Here is a 16633-nt window from a genome sequence, read left to right on the forward strand (position 1 = left end):
GGAAGCGTAGTCAGAACAATGTAGTAGCAGTCAGTATCTGATAGTGAGACCATCAAAATCAGAACAAGGGCGGCACAGTGAATATGTAGAAACCACTCTCTCTCCGTAGGAACACTGCCTGAAAGCCTCAGCTTTACCATCTACGCTTTCTATGTGGGAGCCAGGCAAGAAGGCTTTTTCAAACATGGCTGGCCATCGTCAGGTCCACTGTGGCAGAAAAGTAACATCTTAGAATTTCAGTTCTCCATCATCTTTGATGGTATTTCTGTCTACTACAAATAGAGCTCTGGTTAAATTAGCGATTTACTTAGAGAAAGTTTCTTCCTCATTCTCTCATTCGCCCTAGATAGCAGGGAAAAGGGATAGGCCCAACCTAATTGGAGGGAAAAACAATGCTTATGAAGTTAATGGAGACTGTCACAGAAGGAGCTAGTATACTTTCAGATGACACAGATTGGTATTTCAGAGCCAAAACTTGGCTTTATTTTCCTAATTTTTTCCTATGCTTCATTCTGAATTCCAAGAAAATGACTATAATTTGAAATCCAAACAGGATAATTGGACTTTCTCTCTAAGGGGCATTTATCTAATGAAAAACCTTTACTAGAATTTTTTGTTCTTTGCCTTCCTTAAACATGCTTCTTTTTTTCATCCTAATCAGACTTAGACAAAGGACAAATCAATATATTATTGTAGTAGGGAATATAGGCCTGAAGGAGTAATTGAGAGTTAAAAATCCTTATTTTTAAGGATTGTATTTTTTGAGGAAATTAGTAAGTTGAAACTATCAGGAGCTAGGGCTCCCCCTCCTGACAAAAGTGTGATTGAATTAAAGTATGTTTAAGTACTGTTTATACCTACTATTATTTGAGTAAAACCTGAAAATACCAATAACATTGCTCTCTAGTGTGTTGAGATAAACAAAATCCCAAAGTCGGAATGAACATTCATTCATTCCATACCTGTTTATTGGACACATAGTGTGTGGCAGGCAGTATGCTGGGCCTCACAGATACAACAAACACTCCTTAATAAAACAGACATGATTGCTGTCCTCGTTGATTTTACAGTTTGGCAATGGAAGGACAGAATTTGAGTTGGGGCAGTCAGGAACAGACATTACGCAAATAATTAATGTATTACAATTGTGATAAGCCCTCCAAAAGAAAATCAAACCTGGCTTCTCTGAGGGAATGACATTAAGTAGGTGCCTAAAGGATGAATGAATTCACCAGGCCGAGGGAAGAGAGACATGACCTTGTGGGAGGAGGCTGCCAGACAGAAACAAACAAAAAACAATACATAGAAATGTCTGAGACAAGGAAGATCTTAATGGAACTCAGTGGCTGCAGTGTAGAAGGCACAGAGGACAAGTGAATGAAATGAATCTGGAATCCAAAGAGGGACCAGATGCCGAAGGGCCATCTGAAGATTTGAGAATTTTCTTTTCCTGTAAACTGAAAGGCGTTATGTGTTATATGCAGAGAAGTATCATGATCAGATTTGAATCTTTAAAAGGTCCCTTTTGTGCAGTGTAGAAATTCGATTAGCAGGAATAGGAAAACAAACAAAGACTTTGGAGAGGACAGATCAGAAGGCCACAGCAGTAGTGATGGTGGTTTTGATTAGGTTGGTGGTAGTGGAGGTGGAAAGAACCGGTTATAGTCATGAGGTATTTGAAGGTTGATTAGTAAAATAGAATGCTGGAGGGATTGATTGCGATTTTGTAGGAGACCCCCTGGTTTCTGATGTGAAAAATCAGATGGATAATAGTACAGTTACTGATAGGAGGTATTTGGAGGAGGGGTACATTTAAACATACTGGGTTTGAAATGCCAGGACATCCATGTAGCAAAGTGTTGCTCTGTGGAGCAAGAGATAGAAAATTCACAGTCACTGGCATAATGATGTGTGAAGCCATGAGAGTAAATGAGATTACCTAGGGTGAAACACAGAAGTTAGCTTCAGACCAGGTCCCCTAGGACTCCAGAGCTCTTTAAAAGTTGAATAAAGGGGGAGAAGCTGAAAAGGAGACCAGGAATGAGCATCTGGAGTCATCAGCAATCAAGGAGAGGCCAAAGAACTACTTCCATAAGGAGGCAGTTACCAGACATATCCAGTGATGCCTAGGTGGCTCAGTCACCCTGTGGACCAGTCTGGCTGATGGAGGTCATTGATGAACTTCAAAAGAGCCTTTCCATGGAAATTTAGAGGCAAAAGGCAGATTAGATTGGAAGGGAATGAAGAGTAAACAAGAAGTGAATAAGTAAAGAAAATGCCCAACCATTTTATAAATTTAGCTGTGAAGTAGAAAAGAGAATTATAACCAGTAAGAGATACAAAGTGCACAAGGAGGGCTTATGAGGATTTTTTGGATTTTGGTTTTGGGGGTGGGGGGGTGTTCGTTTTAGGGTTTTTATGGTAAAGATTCTTGAGTATGTTTAGTCTCTGGCAAAGAAGGATAGTTTGGAGATAAAGGAAAGAGAAGGAATAATCTGCAGTGTATTAAGTTTCTTCAAAAGCCAAGAGTGTTGACATGTAGAGAGAAAGTAGAAATCTCATTCACATACCAGGGAGAGGTTGGGCTACTGAGCAAATAAGCTGTAAGGGTAAATGTCCTTGTCAGAGGATGGGCTTTCTAGTCATTTCAGAAAGAACAGCTATTCGGTACTCCAGATCCAACTGCAGAAGCAGGTGACCCAAATAAGGTGGAGGAGACAAGGTGACAGAAGATAAAATGGTAAGACTTGAACATTGGAGGGGTTGTCTAAGGGGACAGACAGTGTCCTGTCTAGAGTTGAGATACAGAGTTAGGCACCAAAATTCCTCCATGAATGAAAGGTAGTGTTCAGTAAATGAGAGCAAAGAGTAGAATTAGGGGATAACTGGGTTTCATAAGGCCCAAAAGAATGGAAATTTTTACAAAAATGAGAAATAATGATCTGAAACCTGCATCAGGGACTAGAGGACACCAGTAGTCATAGTTCAAGAAAGCACTGTGCTCAAAGGACAGCCGGGTTCTGATAATAGCAAGGAAGTAGAGCACAGTATTTCCACAAAAGGCTAAAAGTGGGAAAGAGTTTGTTGACCATAAAGCACTAGTAATGGGGAACTACCGGAGTTGGGAGTGGAATGAGAAGAGTGGGAGGGTGGAGAATGGGAGGGAACTGCAGAGCCGTCTGGGAATAACACAACTGGCAAGGTTAAGTGATGAGAAGATCATGATTTCGAGGGGTCGTGTAGTTCTGCTCCCTCTCTGGGAATCCCCTGGATAAATGTGTATTTTTAAATCAAATGCCAAAGAGTTGCTGAGTGAAGAGGAAGGTGGTCTGTGGTGCAATCTGCTGACCAGCCCTGATGAGGCATTTGATAGTCAGGCTTGATCCTCCTCCCCGCCCAAAGAACTGCTTTCCTCCCAGCTTCCCTCTCCCTTTCTTCCCAATCCTGCACTTTTCCTCTCCTTCCCTTAAAAATAGTTTCTCTTAGCCCTTCTTTCTCTCCTTCTGTCTCTTCCTTTGGCCTCAGGCATCCCAAGGGCCACAGACGGCACTCGTGGCTAAGAAGGGCTGCTGACCCTTAGGTAAAAGCATTCATCACACTGTAAGGAATGAGTGTGAGAACTGCTGCATCAGGCTTCACGCCGAGAGGTTTAGGAAGTGATTGCTCTAGCTACCAGTAAACAGCACAGCCTCTGTGAGACTGAGTCATGGAGCCCATCAAACCCAAACACCTGTTCGTTTTATGGCACCTTTCCTAGATACACAGGAGAGAGGTCAGGACAGTTACATTCACTGTCCTGTTGGGACAGGAGTATCAGTGTACAAATACTGTTTATTATTCTCTTCTTCCTGTCTTTCCTGCGTACTAATAAACACATAAATTAATCGAAGCATCTTATAAAAAGTTATTACAGAATTTACTGAAGTTAATTTTTCTTTCCTTATAGGTGCATGTACACTTGTATTTCCTTTTTATTAAACATGACTGATTATTATACCTATTATGCTTGTAAGTTTTATCTGTCTTCCACATTCTCACATTACTTCTTGCCACAGTTACTTCTGCTTCTCTTGCTGCCTTTACTGTCACCATTTGTGCCTGCCACTTCTGCCTTCTGCTGCCTGTCCCCTTTTCTAACTTCCGTCACATTCCTGCCCTACTGTCTGCCACCTCCTCTTTGAAGCATCTGCCTATTGTTCTCTCAGACACTCTCTGCTTCTGTAACTACCCTGCTGAACAGTCATATCATCTGTTGTGAAGTTGAAGGAGTAATCATATATAAAATAAAGATAATTCTATATAAATAAGTAAGGCACTGTTTTGAAATTTTATAAATATTAGTTCAAACTATTGCTAGCCCTAGGGATTTTTTTTTATGTTGATTATCAAATCTCTGGCCTTTATTACAATGCCGAGAAGTAATTTTTTTACTTCATTGAATTTTTTATATCATCTGAAATGTTTATTTCACTCTAAGTAGTAATGTCAAGACTCTCAGAGCAGACAGTATATCATACATAATCATATAGCTGGTCTTGGATAAAAGATATTTGGAAAACATAAAGATAGTATTAAACAGTGTAAGGCATTTTTTTCTGCTGGTATTTCACAATATAAGGAATCCTATTGATGGACAATAGACATAAACTGAATATTGCGATCACAATGTTCCCTTCAGCAGACACATGTAAGTTAAAGATTGTATTTACTCTAACGTCTGTGTGACAGTATTCCTAAATGACCCTTGGAACATACTGGGCATTTCGCAAAGTAAACAAAATTCCCCTTGCAAGTTCTGACAACTGCCAGGCATTTGGGATGGTGAAGTAGGCTTCCTGGCAGAACATACACCCCACGTGGCATGTTCCTTGTGTTCTAAGTTTGGATAGGTTTCATTTTTGTCAGTGGAAACCCTGACCGTATGATGGACACGGTTCTTATGTCATAAGAAGTTTCTCTCCAGGAGCAAATATTCTACATGGGTATGGCCACAGCAAAACAGCAACCTTCCCACCCATCCTACACATAGGCACAACTGCTTCATCTTCTCAAACTTTGGAGTATCAAATAACTGGCCTGCTTCCTAAAATAAAGATTTTTACCAGGCCCCATTCCCATTTAAATTTTAACTAATTAGATCTGAGATCTTGTCCAGGTATCTGCATTTTTAATAAGTAAGTTTATTGATGATAGAGCTGTCTTACACAGCCTCTTTGTAGAGGGGGAAAAAAACAAAACTATATTTCTGCACTCAAACTCCCTAAGAATTTTAGCAGTATCATGTGTCAAATTGTAAATGTAGAATTCTGTTGTTTTTCTTGAATTTTTGTTCAGTTATTCAAGGATGACTTGTGAAGTCTATCTTGTACTTTCTAAATATAGTGAAACATCTGGATGGAAAAGAACTGATTCCAAAATTGTGACTGGGCCTAAAATAGTTGGGTGAATATAATCTATAAGCTTTATTTATTTGAATATACTTAAGTATATCTAAATATTTTTATATAAGATACTTGTATATGAACATTAACTGGTAATTTTAGAATGTAATTGTTTTTGTTAGAAAAATGTCATGTGTAAGTGTAATTATAATCACAAAAAAACAATTTCTATTCATTGGCCAAGTTAGCAGTTGTAATTCTGAACTGTTAGGGAGTCTGGATTTAAGTTAGCAATAGCTTACAAAAAATCAAACACACAATAGAGACTTTAAGATGTAAGTTATCTTTATGAAGTTACCATTCTGAAAGACTTACACTTTGCTGGGTATAAACTCCATTAAAATGTGGAAAGGACATTGTTCGTGAAGTGGGGACTTCGGTTTATTCACTACTATATCCCCAGCATCTAGAAAAATGCCTGGTAAATAACAGGTCCTCAGTAAGTATAGATGGTTGGATGGATGGAAGGATGGACAGACAGATGAACAGATAAGCATTTGATTACTCTTTACATATAATATCTCTAAAAGCCTTTGGGTACAAATAAAATTTTTGACTTTTTTCTAGTTGTTAACCTTTCTCTTTAAAATCATTATGCAAAGTGTTTAAAGGGACAGAATGATATTTTCATGGCCTAGTGCACTTGTAAGATTTCCCACTGCATGGGTGGCATTTCCATTGAACTTCATTCACGTAGTATGTGAATGCTTGAAGAATCCAGCCCTTGCCCCACGCATATGCTTGAGAAGTGTTCCTACTTCATGAAACCAGTCATGCAAGCTCCGTAACTGCACTAAATTGTATCTGTCACTACCGACATGGGTTTTTAGCATGGTGAACAGGTGCAGACAGAAATAAAACAATGTTAACTGATCTTACACTGCAGAAACTACTATGGATAGCACAGACTCATTCAAAGAGTAAGCTGTCTTTCAAAAAGAAGTGTCCAGAATAAAAATAACAAAAGTCAGGTAACACCAAAACAGAAATGACTTTATATTGAACATCAAGTTATTTGCAAGTTATAAGCCCACAATGAAAACCTAGAGAAAAAAATCTGTTATCTGTCACCATGTTAAAATCCAGTTGGTCATGTTACTGGTTAGAGGACATAGTTCCCTTTTTGAGGGGGGAGGAGAGATAAGTTGTGTAAATTTGTCTTCTTTAAAGTGATGTTTTTCAGTCAGATGAAATCTTCCCAAAAATCTCTAATCTCAACTCCTTTGTAGTATGTTTTAATGACTGCAAAAATCAATCCATGTAATAACTGGAAGATTAAAATAAAACCTGTGCTGTGTTTCAGATGGGATTGCCTTACCTCTCACAAAGCCGAAACTCCTTAGCTGTGGCAGGTGCCACAGGTTAGGCATCCATTTGACCCTAGAGCAGGAGGAGACCCTGCAGGACCAGCAGCGCCCAGCTCTCAAGCCCTGACAGATTCAGAGGGCTGGTGTGCCTGTGAGGTGACAACTTTAAGTTATAGGCCTCCCTCCCATCCCCTTGGATCTGTTGTCCGTCTGTAAGAAATAAGGGAAGACAAAAAGTGTATTTATTTTTTAGTGGCAATAATTTACACAAAAGAAAAATAAATTCAGAATAAAATGGAATGCAGTAGTTTTCCTTCATTCTACCTTACTTGCCTTGCCACTATGATCAGTTTCTGTTTTTAGTTCTAAAGATCACCTATATGACTTTCAATAATACACATAGGTTTTGTTTCTTAAAACACTAGCTGTAGACACACAGGATCTGCTATCTCCTCACTTCAGAATATGAGGAAATTAATGCATCTATTCCTCTTTCAGTTTTTCGTCTCTCTTCCACATCCTAATTTTTGTTATAGTATCATATGGTATCATTTTTATATTATGATGTTTAATAGCTTTCACATTTTATTACTTAACTATCGGAATGTCTTCCATATCTACAGAGAGTCAGTAAAATAGTGAACAATATTATACATTGTAGAACCAAGGAGAGTGATTGAAGTCATGTAGAAAGGAATATAATTCTAATCTTGTGGATTTAAACTTTGTTTTGAAGAAAAACCTTCTAAGCACTCCCATCTAATGGAACTTCTGACTTTTTTCTAGAAAGCTTTCTTAATGTCTGTGTCAACTTTACCTGTCACTAAGATCCCTGTAATGCTCATTGTAGTATTTTTTTCACTGTGCTGTACTACTTCAAGAAATTTTATCATGATGAGTGTGTGAATGGCAAATTCCAGAAAATGACTTCATTTTGCTTTCACTTTTGAATGGTAAGTGACTGACAGCCTCCTCTAATGTAAGCCATGATCTGATGTTTCACATACTAGTGTGTATGTATGTAACATATATGGAATATATATGTGTGAAGTCTCTAAATATATGTATATTGACATAAAGTAGTTGCTAAATAATATTCTCTAATGTTTGGTGAAAAATAAGACTGCATTCATCATCTGCACTGTTCAACTTTCTTCTAATGTTCTTCAAGACCCGGCAGCCACTTTAGCCCTTAATTCTGCAAGTGGAGCAAAGCCATAACCATGAGAATCCATAGATACTACAGCGAAAAAGTAAGAGGAATGTGGACAGATTAAGTAAATAGAGAAAATAGAGGGACTCAAGGGAAGAAGGGCAGACTGGTGACAAAGGGCTATAATACAAAGCAACAGTAACTTTCCTGTCATAGAGCACTGGTTTTATTTCTATAAATCAAGTGCAAATAGCACTTTGCTGCTACAGTAGGGAGATCTCATATCTTCTCTTTCCTTTCCTGCCTTCCCTAAACAGGGATTCTCAGCCATAGGAAGTAGGCATGAAGGTAATAGAGCGAAGCCAACCACTGCATATCTTCTACACCATACTCAAAGGTTTTACCTATTCCCTCCTCTTTCCCCAATAAGAAGACTTTAGGGAAGGAAAAGCAGTACTTCACTCTACAAATGACCTGATGAGATATGTAGTCCCATTGCGGGGGGCGGGGGGGGGAGGGAGTGTTGGTCAAAGTCTAAATACTACTTGATAGCTTTATTATTAGAATTCTTTCTGTCTACTGAATATATGGCAAAGAAACAGAAGTGAGTTTTCCATCCTTTTAACACATTTAACAAATTTTAACTCAAACTTTAGGTTCTTAGAATTTTATAACATGAACCTAAGACTGTAGAGCTGCTCAATCAAGTTTAACCCTGTGATGAAAAAAAGCTAGCTGCACTTATTTGGAGTAGTTAAGAGGCTGCATGACATTTCTGATCTTTAGGTATGCAAATAGACAACCTCTAGGCCAGACTTCATAAGATATATTCTTTGTTGGCCTTTGGTACTAATGGGTATCTGCTATTGTTTTCATTGCCTCGACTTCTACCCAAAAGTCTAGAGCTTTTAACTTTGTGGTTTATTTTCCAGAAAGTAGAAAGACTGCCTGTATATGTAGCTTGGAGACCTTGTTCGGTTTTGTTGATTAAATTATAAGCAAGAGAACAAAGATTTTCATAAAGAATATTTTGTATGATTCTTTTGGTATAAAGAAGGAAAATTCCATCCTTTTTTTTTTTTTTCATTAACTGTTAAAGTACTCTTGACTGCTTACCTCATGAGTGGAACACCAGGAGAAGTACTGACTTGATCTGACTGATGACACTTCACACATCTCCCAACCTGGTTCTCCAGCTGACCTTAGAAGTAGTGCCTTAGGGAGAACAACCATGAAGATATGGTCTGGGGAAGGCAGAGGACAGATGATGTGTTTTTACTCCACAGCTGGGTCTTCATCATTGATGTTTCAGAAACATGAAGAAAAGCCAAGCATTGATCACAAAGTCAGGGTTGGTGGATATGTATCTGGAAAAACCAAAGAGACTCTCAAGAAAGGATGGAAATAAAGAAAGGGACAAGAATTTCAGGGCGCCTGGGTGGCTCAGTTGGTTAAGTGACTGCCTTTGGCTCAGGTCATAATCCCGGAGTCCCAGAATCATCCCACATTGGGCTCCCTGCTCAGCGGCAAGAGTCTGCTGCTTCCTCTCGTGCTCCCTCAATCTCTCTCTCAAATAAATAAATAAAATCTTGTTTTTAAAAAAAAAAAGGAATTTCAGAAGAGGACCAATTGTGCTTATAATTAAATACAATTTTATCAACGTAATGTGTTAAGAAGTGGTCTGGCAGTCTTGTGGGATTTCTATTCCCATGTATCCTCCTCACAAATACATATCATCCCAGCTTAATTTTGCATTTGTATGTTTCCTCGTACAGCTAAAAAAAATAAGCTAAGTTGGACTGAGGCTACCAGTTTATCTGTCTTGAGAATATTCATACTTTGGTACGTTGTTAACACCTTGCATAGGGATAGATTCGTGTGCACAACTCCTCATCCTAATCTCTTTTGTGCCCCTTCTGTGATCTCCTCCAGCCCTGCCTGTGTATAAAGCATCCCTTCTCTGTGTTGTAACCTTTTTTAACAAACTGAGTACTTAGTTTCTGTAGCAGTGGCCACACTGAATAGTCTCCTCAGAAACTGACAGCTGGGGGCGCCTGGGTGGCTCAGTGGGTTGAGCCTCTGCCTTTGGCTCAGGTCATGATATCAGAGTCCTGGGATCAAGTCCTGCATCGGGCTCTCTGCTCAGCAGGGAGCCTGCTTCCTCCCTCTCTCTGCCTGCCTCTCTGCCTACTTGTGATCTCTGTCTGTCAAATAAATAAATAAAATCTTTTAAAAAAAAGAAAAGAAACTGACAGATTTGAGCCAAATTTCATTTATGCATTTTAGATAGAAACATTAAAAAGAGTAGAATGTGTATAGTACTCACTAAGATGTTATAATAAAACATTGACTTAAATTGCACCCAGGCCAAACCAGCGTTATAAACCATCTTTTTTGTTGTTTTCTATATTCTGTAACATGATTAGATTATGTGATTATGAGAGCAAGGGAGTGTATCTTTTGATCTTTGTATATCCAGTGCCTAATACAGTTCTTGGCATTTTGTTGAATAAATAAATGAATGATTTGAATAATCAAATATGAACTTACTTAAAATATTGGAGAGATTTGAGTGATGAGGAAAATGCAGAAGAAAGTCTGCCCTATCTCTTGTTCACTTTGACTCTGCTATAAGACCAACTGTAGTCTTTTCAGTATTATTTTGGGACTCTTGCTTTTTTCATTTGGAAGTAAAAAGCACAAACAAAAAAGAGGGGGGAAAGCTCATGAATAAGGGCATAATGTGGTGTGGGAATCTAGGTTCCACCAGGTTTGGGCACCTAGATAGCTCTGTTGAGTAAGCATCTGACTTAATTTAGGCTCAGGGTTATGAGATCAAGCCCCACATTGGGGTGGAGCCTACTTAAATGAAAAATGAAAAAAGATAGAACCATGGCAAGACAATTGAAGAAAAAGCTGCTCTTCTACCAAAAAAATCTCATTTCCCTTATGAAATACTAGTTAAATGTCAAGCACGGAAAAATCTAATAGAAGAGTAAAATCAAAGAATACTTAATTTTTAAATCCAGTTGTCATTCCTCAAACATTTGTGAGTTACTGTAACTAATATATATTAAGATCGCACTTTTGTTTACATTATTGCATTTAACACAACTGTGAACCACATATAGAGAGGTAAGAAAATATTGACAACATAAATTTAGCATATACAGTATACAAGAGATCTTACAAATTAGTAAGAAATGAAAACTTAGGGTTTGGGTTTTTTTTTTTGATTGGCAAAGGTTATGAATACAGTTCCCAGAAGAGGAATTCTAAATGGCGAGTTAATAATACTCAGATTCACTCTCAGGAAAATGTAGACTAAGTGAAAATTTGGCTTCTCATTTCACCTATTAGACTGGCAAAAAACTGAATTTTAACAAGTGTGCAAAGAAACAGACATTTTTAACCACTAGTTGTTAAAGTTCCAGCATTTTTTATGTTTTTAAAGATTTTATTTATTTATTAGAGTGAGTGAGTGAGAGAGAGAGAAGGAGCAGGGGAAGGCACAGAGTGAGAGAGAGAAGCAGACTCCCAGCGGAGCAGGGAACCAACCTGGGGTTGGATCCCAGGACTCCAGGATCATGACCTGAGCTGAAGGCAGATGCCTAACTGACTGAGGCACCCAGGTACCCCAGTTCTAGCATTTTTAGATTGCAATTTGATCCACCAAAATCCAAGCATCTAGTAAGTTTTTTGAGTCTTTAACCAACAATTCCACTTTAATGTGCCTATCCAACAAAAATATTTTCACATGCATCCGAAGCCATAAGAACAAGTAGCACTGAAGTATTATTTATAGTAGCAAAATGAATGCAAGAATCTAAATGATATTAATAACCAAATATTTAATAAATTGTTATACCCTAAATGTGCAGCTGTTGAGGGCGAGTAAAATAAAGGTCCTACATGAATAGATTGCTAAGATACAAGTTAAAAGGCCACTTTATAAAACATGTTTTTACAAATGTTTGTGGAATATATACATATTTTTATATAAGCTTCAGAAAGGCCTAAGGAATCTAACAGGATAAATGCCAATTCTTAATGGTGTTTTGAGAGGGTAGGGCTTTAAAAAAAGGATTTAACTTATTTAATTCTGTGTATTTCTGTTAGCTTAGTTGTCCAATAGGCTTATTTTGCTTTTATGTAATTTTTTTAAAGTCATCCAAAATGTGCTTGCGATAGATACAGTAAATAAGACAGAAACTTGATCCTTACCTAATTTCTATTCCGTTTTTCTCCTATAACTTACTGCTTTCTGTGTTAACTTCTTAGGTCAGTAATCCTTCATTGTGCATAGCATTTTCTTTCGATTTAGCAACAAATTGGGAATTGTTATTAAAATAAACTCAACAGGGGTGCCTAGGTGACATAATCAGTTGAGCATCCAACTCTTGGTGTATTTCTGTTAGCTTAGGTCATGATCTCTGGGTCCTGGGATCGAGGCCTGTGTAGGGCTCTGTGTTCAACGCAGAGTCTGCTTAAGACTCTCTTTCCCCCTCTCCCTCTATCCCTTCCCCAACACATACACACACATGTGCTCTCTCTCTCTCTCTCTAATAAATAAGTAAATCTTCTAAAAAAATAAACTCAACATATTTTCTTGCAACTGGGAGGCAACATTTTTAATGACAATTTATGATAATTTAAATGTCTTCAGGTAGCTTAACATAGGAAATCTTTTGTCTTGACAGAAACTACCTTAACAGATTGGCCTAACACAAGGATTTTGCATTTATTGGATTTGTTTTTTAAAGTGATGCATGGCCTGCATGCTCAAACCAAGACCTGCCAGTGTATGTGGGCCACCCACTAAGAAGGCCATTCTGTCCAAATGGAAGAAAAGGGTATTAAGGTAGTCTCACTCCCCCATGTAGCTTTCTGCCAAGCAGATCTTTGGATTTCTTCCCTTCCTTATTATTATTCTTTCATAGTGGAAGTAACTGGACTAGGACCAAATGGTTCCAAGCTGTGACATTTGCAAGGAATCATTGAAAGTTACCACTGAACTGGCCAACCTTTGATAAAAGTTGATGTTCTGGTCTTTTCCTTCACAGAGTTAGCACTCTAGTTTGGAATCTTGCTTATAAAAGGTTATTGTTATGTTTTCTTTTGAACTTTTCATAAGAAGCAGCTTAATAGATCGAAGGTTTTAGAGTTATGGTATTTCGTTTGAAAATATTTTTGAAAATGAGACCTTGCAAGGGATATGAATGTTTCTCTCTAAACTCATTAAACAATACTTCATGCTGATTTCCTGCTTTCTCTCATTGGAGACAGTTTTGCTCTATTTAAGACACTTTTTAGACTGAAACATATCCTTTATATTTTTTAACCTTTCAGGTGTGATTGACTATCTGCATACCAGAAAAGTAATTATATAGACTCAGGATTTTAGTTTTAGGGTTTTAAAACTTGTTCCATAATTCTGTCTTGCTAACTTCAAATTGATATGCCTTTCTTTCTTGTTTCATTGATGTATTTTACCTGTGAGTGTCTCTGTAAAAGTGGTGCAAGGATTCGGATTGAGGAGAAGAGTAATGCTGCTGTGGGAATATTTTTACTTCTTTTTGGTTAGATCTGCTCTCATGAGATTACCTGTGTCATTATCTGTGCTCATACTTAATGTCTTAGAAAGATAAGAAGTTACTCTGCCAAGTGTTGATTTAAATGCTATACATATGTTTCTCTCATTTAGCCATCACAACAATCTTTGGAAATAGAATTATCATCCCTGTTTGACAAATTAGGGAACTAAGCCTTAGAAAGGGTAGTCTGCATAACCAGCAAAATGTGGAACTGGTTGGTCAATTTTGAATTTAGATTTGTCTCAAAATCCCATGCCCTTAATGTCTTCATGCCATTTCCATCTCCAAGAGCATTCCAGGAGGAAAACTTCCTCCATGAAGGCTACAAAAACATTTGCTCATTTCCTCATTTTGTTATTTCTTCACTTTCTTTCTTTTCATACTTTTATGATGGAAATGGTTATAGAAAATGCAAAAAACCACTCATTGAGTGTTTATCTAGCTTTGTAGAAATCTGCTGCTTTCCAAGTGGGTGTCATTTCTACCTCTCTCTCTATCCTTTGTAATAAAAGGATCCTTCCCAGGTTGGATCCTTCCACAGTTTGCTTACACTGGAGTTTTGATTCATTGTATTCTTAATACCCTGGTATCTGAAGTGAAAAGTGTTTCTAATATAAATTCTGCTTATCTAAAATAAGAAAATCTTGTAACTACAAATCCTAACCACTTTAACCTAAAAATCTTCTCTTCAGAGTCATGTCACTATATAACTTTCTGATGTGTTCCGTATTTAGTTTTCTCGGGGTGTAAGTTTTATAGCATCTACAGTTTGAGGCTAAAGAAAATTTCCAGCAAATACAAAATAAAGAAAAGTAAACACATGTATACCTGATTATTTTGATACACATGTAGTTTTGGTAATTCAAGCGTTTTACATTGGTTTCCTTTTCTATTGTAAACTAGATTTTATTTGATAGTGACATGTTTCCTTGTTTGTGTTCAAAGGGTAGCCATTCTACAAAAGTGGAAGCTGTGGTCAGAACTCTGATGAGAATCCAGCTTAGAGACCCGGGCGCTAAAGCACTCGTCTTCTCAACGGTACGGTCAATGTTTTTATCCTGAGTCTTAGCTCAGACTGGCTTTCTGTCTCTGATCAGTTTATATCTGAGAACTTGTGTGTAATGTTCACCATAATATAGTTGAGATTTAGAATTACCACTAGATTTTCCATGTTCTTTTTTTTTTCTATGTCCATAAGATAGAATTATTTTCAGAGAAATTTGGTGATGTTTTATAAGGCAATTTCTATAGGTATATTTCCTATTAATATGTTTCATAGGGACTTTCTAATATTAATATGTTAAAAATTACAATGTTTTATAAGGCAGTGTTTTATAAGGGAATTTCTATAGGTACATTTCCTATTAATATGTTTCATGGGGACTTTCTAATATTAATATGTTAAAAATTAAATCTGTAACCTCGAAAGTCTCATTTCACAAGTAAAATGGGTTGCTTGAGAAAAAGAAAGTTAAAGTAACCCACTGAATAAAATATTGAGTAAAAATTCTAGTTTTTATTTTTAAAAGGTAAGCAGCTATATCCATTAAGCACTCCATTATTTATTTTCTATTATTTATGTTTATCTTAGTTCAGTTTGCAAAGACACTCATGTCTTTTATCCCATCTTTAACCAGCATTTGATTTAAAACAAGGGAAAAAAACACTATCCTTTTGATAGTATGAAACAATATTGATGGAACCACATTTGAAGGTTTGTTTTTATGTTTTCCTAATTCTGAGGTACAAAAGTTATTTGGATATAGTTCCTTTTCAACTCCTTTTTATGTGAAAGCTATGTGTAAATATTTGTTTTCTTACTATTTGATGTGTTTTAGTGGCAAGATGTATTAGACATTATTTCAAAAGCCCTCACTGACAACAACATGGAATTTGCTCAGATCAGTCGTGTTAAGACATTTCAGGTATGTCAAGATTTTTCTTGCTTTTTTGGGGGCAGTGAATTTAGTTGCAAATTGAAACTGCTATTAAAAGTTTACTTGGATTTATTGTCTCGTGTAAGGGTTTCAGTTATCGGTGCATTATAAAATTGACATTCAAAAGCAAAGTAGAGAAACTGTAATTATATCCTATCCATTTATACCCATAGCAAGATCTTTTTCTTTTTTTTTTTCTAAGATCTTCTGACTTGAGGTCATTTGCTTCAATAAAGAAAAAGATGGCCAACGATACACCTGTTGAATGGACAGGCCCCTCATGCTGGGATTAGGTCCTCAAGACACTGTGCCAGGCAAAACTCTGTATGGTCAGATTCCTTATGCTACACTCAGCACAACAACAGGTGCACACCCTAAGAGACAAAAACACAAAGAAGACCAAGTGAAGATGTAGCAGATTCATGTCTCTTCTCATCGTCACTCTGACACACTCTCTCATTCTCTCTCTCTTTTCCCTCCAAGCTCATATAGTTTAATTTGCATATATCACATACATGTATCTTGTGCTTCCACTGTATCATAAAAAACAAGGGAGCTTATGTGACACTTCTACTCATGAAGTCAAGCAGCAAGTTTACATTTTCTAAAATTGGTAATTTTACATTTAATTGTCTTAATTGTTAGTTTCACAATGACCTGGATTCTGTTAGGCTTCTTAATACGAGCTATAATATACTGCTCTTACTTTTAAGTGAGCCAACTAAAATTTAAATGTACCTTTCTCTTTTTAGGAGAACCTTTCAGCATTTAAACATGATCCTCAAATCAATATTTTGCTGCTGCCCCTGCACACAGGTTCTAATGGATTAACTATCATTGAAGCAACTCATGTTCTCTTGGTGGAGCCCATACTGAACCCCGCCCATGAGCTTCAGGCCATTGGGAGGGTGCACCGAATTGGACAAACAAAGTAAGAACTAAAATTAGCATCAGTTACATTTGCTTCATGTGTCTAAGATACAAATTGGTATTTAAACTCATTTATGTTTATTATAACCTATTCATTTTTAATTACTTATTTACTAAGTTTTCAAGTATATGACCAAAAGACATTTTGAGATTTCCAACCCTCCCTCCTCCAAACAGCAAATCCCCAAATTCTCCCAGATTTTCGTCTTTCCTCCTTCAGTCTATCCTGATCACTTCCTTAAAATATTTAAGATAGCTGTAGAGTTGGAAG

At 37.1% G+C, this 16633-nt stretch overlaps 1 protein-coding gene across 1 annotated transcript in view; it reads left to right on the forward strand.

The window, feature by feature from the left end:
• Window positions 1-16633, forward strand: part of SHPRH (SNF2 histone linker PHD RING helicase) — an 88200-nt gene that overhangs the window by 63860 nt on the left and 7707 nt on the right. The window contains exons 26-28 of the mRNA XM_080807189.1: window positions 14441-14533; window positions 15334-15420; window positions 16185-16363. Of these exons, the coding sequence (XP_080663315.1) occupies window positions 14441-14533; window positions 15334-15420; window positions 16185-16363 (359 nt within the window). The remainder of the gene's footprint in view (window positions 1-14440; window positions 14534-15333; window positions 15421-16184; window positions 16364-16633) is intronic.

This window comes from Martes martes (assembly GCF_963455335.1).
Source record: "Martes martes genome assembly, chromosome: 6".
Taxonomy (NCBI): Eukaryota; Metazoa; Chordata; class Mammalia; order Carnivora; family Mustelidae; genus Martes; species Martes martes.